The 13,359-nt window shown below is 38.0% G+C and overlaps 1 protein-coding gene across 1 annotated transcript; it reads left to right on the forward strand.

Annotated features, from left to right (window-relative positions):
* The first annotated feature begins 514 nt into the window (after positions 1-514).
* On the forward strand, positions 515-3,387 carry LOC134802261 (uncharacterized). Its single transcript, XM_063774846.1, has 3 exons — positions 515-563; positions 2,054-2,170; positions 2,737-3,387. The coding sequence occupies exons 1-3, from the start codon at positions 533-535 to the stop codon at positions 2,961-2,963; spliced, it is 375 nt and encodes a 124-aa protein (XP_063630916.1). The 5' UTR covers positions 515-532; the 3' UTR covers positions 2,964-3,387.
* The last annotated feature ends 9,972 nt before the right edge of the window (positions 3,388-13,359 follow it).

A 13,359-nucleotide genomic window follows, 5' to 3' on the forward strand; every position in this document is an offset into this window, starting at 1 on the left:
TATTACTAAGACTTCGCTGTTGTCCGTCCGTCCGTCCGTCCGTCTGTTTGTCACCAGGCTGTATCTCACGAACCGTGATAGCTAGACAGTTGAAATTTTCACAGATGATGTATTTCTGTTGCCGCTATAACAACAAATACTAAAAGCAGAATAAAATAAAGATTTAAGTGGGGCTCCCATACAACAAACGCGTTTTTTGACCGAAGTTAAGCAACGTCCGGCGGGGTCAGTACTTGGATGGGTGACCGTTTATTTTGCCGTTTTTTGCATTATGGTACGGAACCCTTCGTGCGTATGGTACTTGCCCGGTTTTTTTTTTAAATATTACCCCACAAAATTGAAAAATATACTTATTGATAGTTACTTCTTTGTTTGATGTTATGAATGTATGTAAAATTTTATTTTGCAAACAAAACTTAATTACATTCCAATGTATTCCAAACCATTGGACCGTATCAGATGATATGTCAACTTTAATAACAATTTTCGCTATATATACCGTATTCCAGTTACTAACAGTTATAATTTCAAAATGGCTGTCAAGATCTGCTTGTTTCTCCTTGGTGAGTTCATTTATTTCATCTAACCAACGTCTTATATAAACTGCTTGTAATATTAACTACTTATACAGGGTGAAATCTTAACCACCGTTCATATTCTGCGTAAAGTGTCATTTTATGGAACTTGCTAACTAGGTATGTAAACAAACCGCCATATTGAAATTGTCAAAGAATGATGAATTTACTAGTGACTTTTGTTTACATAGTTAGCAAGTTCCATAGAATTACACTTTAGTGACTTAATAGGTCATACTGAACAACTTTTACTATGGGACCAATGCCGAAATCGCGAAAATATTTGGCTATCCCGTAAAAATCAGCGACATCACATCAGCCGGAATGTATGAAACAATCAAATTTTACTTTCGCGATTTCGGCATTGGTCCCATATATTAACTCACATTTATAGACGGGTCTAACGTTTAAATATTATATTGGTCCCATAATAAAAGTGTTATAAAGGTCCTGGTAACCTATAAAGTCACTACGTAGAGTATTAAAGTTGGTTAAAATTTCCCCCTGTACCTCTATATAACTCCCGTGTGACTCGAACATATTAAAATTAATTAAGACGGGTAACTCACGTGTAATGTGTGTAAACTAATTTATACGGGTTAGTCGAAGATCCTCAAAAAACAGTTCGACACATGTGTACCCCGTTTAAATTAATTTTAATAAGCTTGTAGTTTATAATCGCAGTTTGCTTTCCTTTCCAATAACCAAATCCATACTTAATATTATAAATGCGAAAGTGTGTCTGTCTGTTACCTCTTCACGCTCAAACCACCGAACCGAGCAAAAATATGAAAAAAGCTACCCTCGAGGACTTTTAGTATGTTTATTTAGACACCACAAGGTATACCTGTACCAATTTTCAAAACTACACGAATTATTTCTGCAGATTTTTCTAATTTGCTTAGGCCATAATACGAAATGTATTTTTAAAACTAAAACCGTAAACTAGTTTTTAAACCATTTATAATAACTACGTACAGTCACCTGCAATAATATGTTACACAACGAATGCAACAAAAATATCTGACACGATCTTATTTGTAGAGCCATAAAGGGGCCCACTGATTAACAGTCCGTCGGACGGTATCAGCCTGTCAGTTGTTCGGAACTTTCAAAATTTTGTTCTAACTGACAGGCCGATACCGTCCGGCGGACTGTTAATCAGTGGGCCCCTGAAGAGCGTGTCACATATATTTGCGGCCTTCGAAGAGTAACATATTTTGCAGGTGACTGTACCTGCTATGCTATTCTTTCTTTCCTTTGTTTCTTTTTCTTGTCTGTTACCTTCCGTGATTATTTCTCACTTGATGGTCTCATCGGAAGATCAGCGCTGGAAGTCGCCAGCAACATGCTGAGATGGGGCCATTTCGTGACACTTTATTTTTCACTATGTTATTTCTAAGTATGTCTATTTCTATTGTCTGTGTGTTTACGAATAAAAAACTATTCTATTCTATGTATATGGTGGAAATTTTCAGGACTAATCTGTCTGGCTGCCGGCAAACCATTGTGCCCGAATGCGATGTACGAACCCATGGGGGGCATGGGGGGCATGACTGTCTGTGAAACAATTCCTACGCCGCCCATGTATTATGGTGAGTATACCGTTTCAAGCTTGAGCTTCAGACCATTATGGACAAGTTTACCGCGGCGTGTTTTGCTTGGTGCCATAGCCGATGCCAAGAGAAGCGTCGGCCGGCCAATGTTACGACATAAAGATTGCGCCAAGCGAGACATGCACGCCCTTCAACATCCCGGTTGACAAATGGGAGAAACTTGCCGAGGACAGAGTCAAGTGGCGCAAACTGGTATTTGACGGGCGTAAAATTCACGACGACTCTTTGTTTAAGACACTCGTAAGTAAGCGAGCCAAGCGTCATCAGCCCGACACCTGCTCGCCACGGGCACATTACACCTGCCAGGCCTGTGGTCGTGTTTGCCGCTCCCGTATTGGCTTACACAGCCACGAAAAACGTTGTCTCCCTACCTGACACTGCTTGTATAGTCTGTAATAGACTCGAAGGCCAATGATGATACCGTTTCAACAAATACATAAATAGGTGTGTAAGACACGAGCGAGCGCACCAATAAATGCGAGCGATGGTATCATATCAACATCAAAACCATAACAGATTTCAGATTTCAGAACTCTCTTTTTCAGGTTATGGTGGAATTGGCAATATGGAAATGATGCCTTACGGATACCCTGGCTACGGAGGATACCCTCCCATCGGTGCATATGGTCGAGGCTACGGGAACGCTGGCCTCGGTATCGGTGGAGGCTTAGGTTTAGGTCTCGGCGGGGGCTTGGGCCTCGGCGCCGGTCTCAACGCCGGCCTCGGCGCTGGCCTTGGTGCCGGCCTTGGCGGTGGTTTAGGGGTGTATTGACCCCTAGAGGAAAAATTGGCAGCGAAATTTGAAGTTAGAAAATAGGGTTTGTTTAATTACAACTCAATTCTAATAAAAATTTCATTGCAGCTAATTTTAGTATTAATGTTAGGACCATATATTAATCTTTTTGACAAATTGGTATCTGGATGGATCAATTAGTTTTTATTGTTGTTCTGTATCACCAGCAAGAAGTTATTTAATATTTTAATTGACTTTTAACAACTGAATAAATCCTATTTTACTTAATTATAAAAAATACATTTAACCCGCCACATGCTTGAGGACATTTGAAATTCAACACGAGGATGAAAATTTAAAACAAAATCTATTTATTCGAGTGACAATGAAAATTGATCTACCCTCATACATAAGATACTTAAGTATATGTATTAAACCAAATTTAATAAATGTGTCCATGAGATTTTGGTTGTTTCATTCATTTACATAAATGATAGGATAATGATGATGATGATGCTCTCCTGACCGATTTCGACCCCAGCGACTGTGTGCTCTGGAAGTCTGGACTAGACAATTATTAGCTCGTGTTATTAGAGTAATAACACGAAATAATACACAACACACAATACAACACGTAATAGGATAATAGACATTCATTAAAACCGCAATCAAATTAGAATACTTACTTGTTTTTGTTTTTTGCAATAAGAAAAATATTGATTGAAGTTCATTCAATATTCCAAATTTTATATTAAAGGAAAAAATGGAAAAATTACGCTTCCGGCAGGACTTGAACTCGCAACCTTATTTCTCACTTGATGGTCTTTTTCGTTCTCACTTGAAGTCGCCAGCAACATGCTGAGATGGGACCATTTCGTGACACTTTATTTTTCACTATGTTTTTTCTATGTATGTCTATTGTCTGTGTGTTTACGAATAAAAAACTATTCTATTCTATTCAACCTCCTCAATCCGTGTGTTCTCCCAATTGAAATATCCCAATTTGGAATAGCACTCGCAGACGTATCTGCATGTTTAAAAAAAATATTCAATAATTATTTTTCTTATGTTATCTTCATCGAACGTAAAATGGTCTGCAGGCCTATTATGGATACCTTTATCCACGTGACAAAACATCCGTCACTTTTTAACAGAGCGCGATTGAAGTGACGGATACCGTTTTTTCACGCTGTAACGTAGACAAGAACGACCATCATATCCGTACTGATAGTTACCTATAACATAATATTATCGTCTTGTCTCACTCCCACAACTGACATGGCTATACATTACGATACAAGTACGAATAATAGGAAATTCGCAACGAGTGGCGATAAATAAAACACGACCGAAGGGAGTGTTTTAAATCAACACGAGTTGCGAATTACCTATTCGCACAATGTATTAATACCGGGTGTGGCCTGTATTATGAGCATAAAATTAAACTGTAGGCTGTACTCCTCATACTGACCAACATTTGTTCAGCGACTTTTAAAAATAACTTGTGGTTTGTGTTGTAATACACTTTAAAGTTTATTCTAAGACGCAATGTATTGCGAATTTTGTTATGTTTAAGGCGTGACAAGCAACGTCAACCACAATGATATGGCGTGGCGATGGCGTCCATTGAAGATAATATTTATTTTGTATGAAAAATAGCCGATACTTCATATTTTTTAAAAGTCGCTGAACAAAAGTGTCACCGTTTGAGGAGTACAATCTATGTTTTAATTATTTGCTCGTGTTACAGGCCACACCCGATATAACATATTATGTTCCGATATTTAGCCATAGGTACTCTGTGAGGTGAATATAATAGATAATACAGATTTTTTCAAATTGCCGCTTCCGTAGAAATATCGATATCGAAGTTCTATTTTCCCAGATACAAATACGACAATTCAATCACCCGATCTTCCCAATCTATCATTCCAGTACAAATCCAGACAGATTGGATAAATGATTGGGTAACAAAACTATCATTATGGTATCCTACTTACTAATTTCATAAAAACTTGTATGTTTAGATGTTTATTCCTCCTTTACGTAAAAGCTATTCTACGAAAACTAAAATATAAATATTTTAATATTATACGCGCCACCAGCATGTGCATCCGAGGGACCGCCACCGCTTGAAGTCCACTGCCAGGTGGCTTGGGTTAGACGACGGTGCCGCCCTTCCACACATCGATTGAAACCCCTTTTCTACCCTAAATTTTTTATGTATATTTGCCTATGTATTTATTATACTTATATTAAATGTGTAAGTCTAATACGGGCGAATCTCTTAACGGTGGTTAGTATAGGACAAAGTAAAGGTAATTAGATAACATTTACTTAAAGTTGCAACAATAATTTTGTCCATACAAAATAATTCAGCCCGCAATGTAATGCAAACACACTCACGTTAAACGCTCGTTGACAGTTACTTTCAAAAACTCCTATTGCGTATGTAATGTCATTAACTGTCATGAGTGGGTAAATAATAAATAAGTATGATGTTTTTTATCTGACGAAATTAATACCTAGTTTAAAATCAAATTACATCAAAAAATCTTATTAAAGCAATCATTTCTTTTAATAACGACCCATTGAAATTACAACTGAAATGTACTGAAGTTGCTGAAATACTTACCTAAAGAAAACCAACTAAAAAAGAAAACTAAAAAACACAATTTACAACAATGCAAATTCTGAGAAACCTGAGTTTAGTTTTGCCGGTTTCGCCGCAAATACCTATTCTCGATGTGCCTTCCTTGTATTTCAGAACAGGTTTCGCAACGACGTTTGATTGACTCCATAAAATAACAACTCGTATTAAATCGTCTTCCTGCATCCCTTGTACTACTTTCAGGATTAAGTGCAAAATGGCGAAGGATTCGGTCTTGCAATGGAACTGGAAGCTCATCGTGAATAGCTGCTCCCTCCACCCTTCCAGTTACGGGCAATCCTTCGCGAGCTCGCTGTATCGCGTTTACAATTACTCGAGCGTTTCTTGGTACGACCCGATGAGGGAATCGCTCTCTGTACACAGCTAGCGCTCGATGACCATTTTGTAGTGTTTCACCGTAAATTAAAATCATGTCCAGGAGCAGTAAAAGTTGTTAAACGAGGCATTTTTATAACATACGATTACTTTTGAATCGAAAGACTGACATTGTCAAATCAGAGTTGAAATAAAATAAGAAACTTGCAATTCTGAGAAAGAATTCTAAGAACTGCAACTTAAAAAAACCTTTTACTTCATGATTACACTAATGAATACTATGTCCGATTTAATTTATCGCCCGTATTAGACTTACACACTGTATACTCTTTTAATATTTAAAGATGCTGCCTTTATGCATACTGTTTAACTCATTTATTTTTTAGTCACTCGTGCGATGTTTTGGAAGCCTAAGTCAACAAATCAAAATCCGAAACATGTCGCGCGAGTGACTAAGTACAAATACGGGAGTTAAACCTTAACATAAGCTTATTACATATTTAAATGTTGTATAATTATATATTATAAAACAGTTTCATTATAAAATATACATACTGACAGACAGCCTAAACATTAACACCTTACCATTGAAGGTTAGGACTTTAACATTAGTAATACTAAATAAATCTTTATTTACATACAATATATATACAGTGGTACTACTAAACGAAATTAATAACTAGCTTAAATCTAAAATAGGCCCTTGAGGCATTGTACCAAGGATGCTGGCGGCATTTCCTCGCTGTATCGCAATGCTGATACGTTGTGCGAGGTAGCCGCCAGCTCTTCGGTCACCAGTTACGTCAACCAGACGCTTCGCGATTTCTGCGAACAACTTATGCGCGCTGGGACCCCATGGACCTAGAGTTTCAACACCAAATGGTACAAAATGGTACTCTCTACCGAGGCTCTTATATTTGTTACGTTTTAGAATTTCGGCGCTTTCCGCCGCTCCGCCCGCTTTTACAGTAGTCCGTTGGAGGTGGGACGGTGCCAGTGTGTCTACGCAGGTAGCATCCCACACCAACATCCGTCCCAAGCTCCAAGGAACTAAGGACACTCCATCGGGCCTCTTGCCATCATCTCTGATAATGCCAGTCGGCTCAAGAAGAGCAGGCACATTGATGGTGGCAAGAGACCGACGGACTATGTCATTAAGCGACGCATGTCTCGAAAAACGGCCATTACATTAGTAATTAATATACACGGTGGCTAAAAAATAACTGCATTCTCGTTGCCAGGGAAGTTTTGGGATTATACTGAGCAAGTTTTACTACGGGACCAACACCGAAACCGCAAATAAAAATTTACCCTCCCATATAAAATGGACCAGCCAAAATGTATGAAACAGCCAATTATTTTCGCGTTGGTCCCATAGTAGAGGTCAAAGTTGCTCAATATAATCCCAAAACCTCCCTGGCAACGGGAATGTAGTTTTTTTAGCCACCCTGTACAGAAAACATTTTATAAAAGTCCCTTAAGTGGGTGAAAATGGGATTAAAACTTTTCAAAAACACGTGAAACTGCAGGCGAAGGCTAGCTTGTTTTATAAATCAAGCGATCTGCACTAAACAAAAAATACCGTAACTCTGGAAACATTTCTCACTGTTCCACGTTTCAACAAAAGTGTAAAAAGTCATTTTTAATGCATCACATAAAGTACGTATTAAGCAAACAGTCGCTCGCAGCTGTAACCCCGGGCTTTAGTGATGTGTCGTGTTGCCGATGGCGATATTTTCGAGTGCAATGCTTTCGGAAATATTGCCGGCAAGTTCAATCCCGGCTCATATCAACGAGTCATTCGGAATTCATGTGCGTTACATCAATATGGTCAGATATAACGAAATCAGCCCTGCATGAAAGTACAACCAAACTGCTTATTGGGTAATTCCATAATAAACGCTACCAAGGGTTCAAAAATGAAAACTGGTTTAAGAAGTCAACACTAACCTATTTCCTAATTTTCCTATACTATGACACAGTCAACACCAATACCAATAGTCTCCGAAGAAAACGGGCTAAATGTATCTGCACCTTCTAATAACTTTTAAAATTTAGATATCCACTCACTTTCTTTTGGTAACTGTAGCTACCAGCTGTCACCCTTATTTTATTATAATAATAGAGGTCACTGAAAAATATCAAGCATGTGAGTGGATATAGGTACTCGTAGGTATCTCTTTAGTTCACTTTCAAAAGCTTATAAGTATAAGTAGTTTAAGTTAACGTTCACGTAGAGGGCCCCAATATATATTTATTTATTTAGAAATTTTAATCAGGCAAAAAGGCCCATATTACGAATACCTTACAGGCTAACATACATATATACATGCTCAGCCTAGTTTGGGGTCCGCCCGACGTCACAATATGAATATATTGGCGTGGTTGTTAAATCAACCTTTTTGTATTTTATAAAAGCTACTTTTATAAAATACAATAAACAAATATTTTAATTGTTCTACCTAGACACATTACACCTATCACTATCACCTATGTAATGGCAGTATTTCCAGCAACATTGACCATTTGGCAATATTTCCCGCAACCCCACATCTCTACCAAACTTACGGCAACTCGAAAACTTGGCGAATTATGCAAAACTCATGTTTATGTGCTCCGTGCCGGATTTGTGCACAAATTTACAAGATGTTATACATTCTGGATGCAAAACATGCTAGTTATAAGTTCGGGATCTTAACATGGATGTAGACGGGGTTAATGAATACATTACTTGTTATAATTATAATTTTGAAACAACTGTATATTATAAGCACGAATTATAAAGGCGTTCGCTAGCTGGCGCGGTGCGCACGGAGCGGGTGAGGGAAAAATTGTATGAGCAACGCCACAGAATAAATAATAGTACTAGGTACAGAAGACTCACTCTGTAACAAAACGCGTCTGTTACGATCAGGACAGATATGGCCGCTAGGTGGCGACAGCGCGGCTTATGGCTAGCCACCAAAATTGGTGTGAAACGGATGTACTTTTAGCTACCTGTAGCAAAGCGACGAAATCGCGGAGTTAGCCACGCCTGGCAACGCTAACTGAGAGCCTACCGCGAACCACGTTCGACGTGTTGCCTCTCTGTTGCACTTGTGAATTCGTATGTAAGTGTGACAGGGAGGCGACACGTTGAATTGGTTTGCGATAGGCCCCCAGGCGCGGACGCGTAACGGATTTTACGTACAATTACACCCGCGTGCGCCCTAATAGGTATTGTATAGATATAGAATATCTACTATGGTAATAGGTGGGCATTTTCACTTAACTGTGCACCTTTATCGGCCGGTTAGCAATCGTTACAAAACTGACGGTCAATGTCAAATCCCATAAATTTTGTCAGGAATGTAACGGTTAGACGTTACTGAAACACGAAAGTCGCGCTTTAAAGTGCAAGTTTAAATAAAAATGCTTAGGTAGATTAGCTAAACCCGCTCTTCTACTAGTATGTATTACCTAGTTCAACTTTCGGATAGACATTTGAAATCTGTAACTTAACGTTAGACATTTGTGACGTTTGCAGACAAAAGGTACCTTTAAATAATTTTACAGTTTAGTGTCGCGCGACATGTTTTGGAGAGCCTAGGTCTCCTTTCTCAAGCCCTAACAGTGCGAGCGAGCAATGTATTTTATCTACACACATATCATAAACTCTCTATGACGCCTTCAAAATCCGTAAATAATGGCCCACATTACGATAAACTGTTTTGTTACAGAAAATTTCTTATCTGTGAAAATGTGGTAATAGCTTCATTACTATATCAAAATCGATTTGGTAATGTATTCAAATTTCGAACATCTCTGAAAAAAAAAGCAATTTAATTTGACCCCTATTCTAATATCGGTCGAGATGACGTTTTATTCGAAATCAAATGACAATTGCATACAATATTGACAAATCCCGCATGTAAGCATGGTATCGGACGATATGGTAATCGACCCCGACTTTAGTTTGTCTCTGAATTTAAAAAAAAACTACGGATGCGTGACATGCGTGAAAAAAGTTTTCTTTTGCCGCCATTTGACGTACGAGTTATATTTTATTAATTTGTAAGTAAAAATTAATTTGTTTTGTTGTTTTTAAAGTAACTATAACAAAAGTTTCGTGTAAAATGTGCGATAAAGATATTTCGGAGACGCCACCTCATATCCGCGAGTTCCGCCAGAGAACAAAGTGCCCCAATGTCGGCTGTAATATGAGGTTAGTGAATATATCATAGAAAGTTTATAATATGTGTGTAGATAAAGCAGTGTATGTAACCAGGGGCGTATTTTGAAATTTGGCGCCCTGGGCCAATACGGTTCGACGCCCCAGAATTCAAGGAAGAAAAACAAAATGCAATCCGCCAGGGGCGGCATATGCCGCCCCTGGGGGTTGGCGCCCCGGGCCATGGCCCGGATGGCCCTAGGGTAAATACGCCCCTGTATGTAACTGTACATAATTAGGCATTAAAACATTAAGTCGTGTGATACTATTATGAAACTCATTTCATTCGTTTCATAAACCCACACTCGCATTTTAATGCCTTTCATTATGTAGCAGTCATATAAACTACTATTAAATTCAATATGCGTGATATAATCAACTTAAGATCAAACTGATCTGGATTTGTTATCAATACGATCTGTCAGTGTCAAAAGTGACATTTCCGGTTAAATAATTAATAATCCATACTTAATATTATAAAGGCGAAAGTGTGTCTGTCTGTCTGTCTGTCTGTCTGTTACCTCTTCACGCTTAAGCCGCTGAACCGATTTAGTTGAAATTTGGTATAGAGATAGTTTGAGACCCGGGGAAGGACATAGGATAGTTTTTATGTCGGAAATCATCCCTGAAGAGAGTGCAAAGGGGGGTGGAATTGAAAGAGTTAATGAATTGCCTAATAATTGAAGTAAGCAATGCGCGAATTGAATGATTGCTATTAGAATTATCCAGGCGCTATACCTAATTTAGCTGCTGTAACTAATTCCACGCAGACGAAGTCGCGGGCAAAAGCTAGTATTATTATAAACTTTAATTACAATCTGCATACGGTTCGCGATAAAATTATAACATAACCTTTCACATAAAGTACTCGTAGATGGATAAAACAGCTTTTGTTTAAGTCCCATGACACACAAAAAAGTTGATTATGTGAAATATTTTTAATAAAATTTAGAAGTTTTTCAATCAGAATTAGAACATCCCAAACTTTTCAAATGCCCGTGGAATGAAAATTTAACGAACATTTTTACGGAATAAAGTTGCGAGTTTCACATGTTATAAATCAACAAAATAAGCTTTTATAAATCGAATACTGCGATGATAAATTATTTGAAACCTATAACGGATCACTATCAGTGTTAGTTACATTACCTATTTAATGAAAAATACCTAAACCTATATTAGGTACCTACTATTGACAATGATAGTGATTTTAGGGAAGAAAAATCAATAAATAGGAATGTTGACAGACAATAAATAATTTAACAACAAACACAAAATAAATCACTAAATAATAAAAAAAAAAATTTGACACAATTTTTATTTCACAAATCGGAAAGTGCTGTAAAGTCTGGGTAACTTGACCGTGATGTCACATTTCTGTTTCATATAAACTCCGTGGCTAATCGTTTTGATAATTGGAAAATAAAAGTTGATTTGACTTGTCAATCAGACACAGTATTATAACCTTTCTATGTTTAATAAGAATCCTGACTGAATTTTTTAGTCATCTTGCATGTCTATCAAGTACTTCTCGAAACCTTTCAAATGAGCCTAAACTCAATGTGTTTATTTTTTTCCATCGAATAGTTCGTTTGGCTACCTTCCGATTACATCCTCAGATCAGCTCCATGTTAGCATATTATTGCATTGTCATCGGAAATATGAAAGCATGCGAAATTTCAGCTCAATCAGACACCCGCAAGTGGTTCAAAGTTACAAGATTTGAACCACCATATAATACAAAGAGATATAGGTATAAATATAGATATAGGTTTGGGTAAATTTCTTTGTAGTTTTACATGTATGTAAAATGTATAATCATTATTGGTGCAATAAAGAATATTTACTTACTTACTTACATATATACGCAGTGAAGCTTAATAAAAGTGTGTAAAAAACAAAACAATTCATACCTACTGAGGACAAAAAGACAAGAAACAATAAATTTCTAAAGCCATTCGGATTTGAATAAAATTTCCTGCATTATTGTGTATTTTTACAATTTCCTCTATTTAGTATTCCGGAGAGTGCTGCTGGAATAATAATTCAGATATTTGTTATTGTGGCAGCTCCTTCGTTAAAAATATAATTGCCTGTTTACTCAATTTTATTTTTACTTTGTGAAGACCTGAGGATGACTCACGCTAGACCAGGCCGCGCCCGGGCCGAGGCGTCCGACACGTGACTTTCTATGACGGCTGATCGGCGATCACGTGGTGCTTTCCATAGAAAACGAAGCGCCGGAAGCTCCGGTCCGGTCTAGCGGGAATCATCCTTTATTGGTGATAATTTGTAAACATAGAATGAGAAAAAAAATAAGGATACATTGAGGAAAACTCTTACTTATTTTTTATTAGTAGAAAAATACTCCCCATTGCTTTTCTTTCCAGCAAAATAAAGATAAAATATCCGAAAAAAAACCGGGCAAGTGCGAGTCGAACTCGCGCACAAAGGGTTCCGTACCATAATGCATAAAACGGCAAAAAAAAAACGGTCACCCATCTAAGTACTGACCCCGCCCGACGTTGCTTAACTTCGGTCAAAAATCACGTTTGTTGTATGGGAGCCCCACTTAAATCTTTATTTTATTCTGTTTTTAGTATTTGTTGTTATAGCGGCAACAGAAATACATCATCTGTGAAAATTTCAACTGTCTAGTTTCAACTATCACGGTTCCTGAGATACAGCCTGGTGACAGACGGACGGACGGACGGACGGACGGACGGACGGACAGCGGAGTTTTAGTAATAGGGTCCCGTTTTACCCTTTGGGTACGGAACCCTAATGATTTACAATACTCATTTTCATTGAGAGATCTCAAGATGTAGCGGCACCCAAAATATAATAAATTAGACTTTAATCACATAATCATACATACATATATATAATCACGCCTATTTCCCGGAGGTGTAGGCAAAGACCACGGATTTCCACTTGCTACGATCCTCAGATCACATAATCAAATCGGAGAAATCCTGAAGAAAGGCCAGGTCAAGAGCACCCTAAACCGGCGAGCGTGTACCTATGAGGAATGTTATGAAAGTGAAGGAAGCGAAAGAGGTATGTCAGGATCGTAGCAAGTGGAAATCCGTGGTCTCTCCCTACCCCTCCGGGAAATAGGCATGATTATATGTATGTACATACGTATGTAATCAGCTGAGGTGGTTTCATTGTGTATTTCCCAATACTTTAAATGGTGCAGTTGGTAGGATACGAACCTACGATCCCGCAGGGAATCC

This window comes from Cydia splendana, chromosome 24 (assembly GCF_910591565.1).
Source record: "Cydia splendana chromosome 24, ilCydSple1.2, whole genome shotgun sequence".
Classification (NCBI taxonomy): domain Eukaryota; kingdom Metazoa; phylum Arthropoda; class Insecta; order Lepidoptera; family Tortricidae; genus Cydia; species Cydia splendana.

Excerpts from the sequence above, each read along its gene's own strand:
- LOC134802261 (XM_063774846.1), top strand. The coding sequence starts at position 533 with ATGGCTGTCAAGATCTGCTTGTTTCTCCTTG. Across the intron at positions 564-2,053 it reads GATCTGCTTGTTTCTCCTTG|GACTAATCTGTCTGGCTGCC; the intron begins GTGAGTTCATTT and ends GGAAATTTTCAG. Across the intron at positions 2,171-2,736 it reads TACGCCGCCCATGTATTATG|GTTATGGTGGAATTGGCAAT; the intron begins GTGAGTATACCG and ends TCTCTTTTTCAG.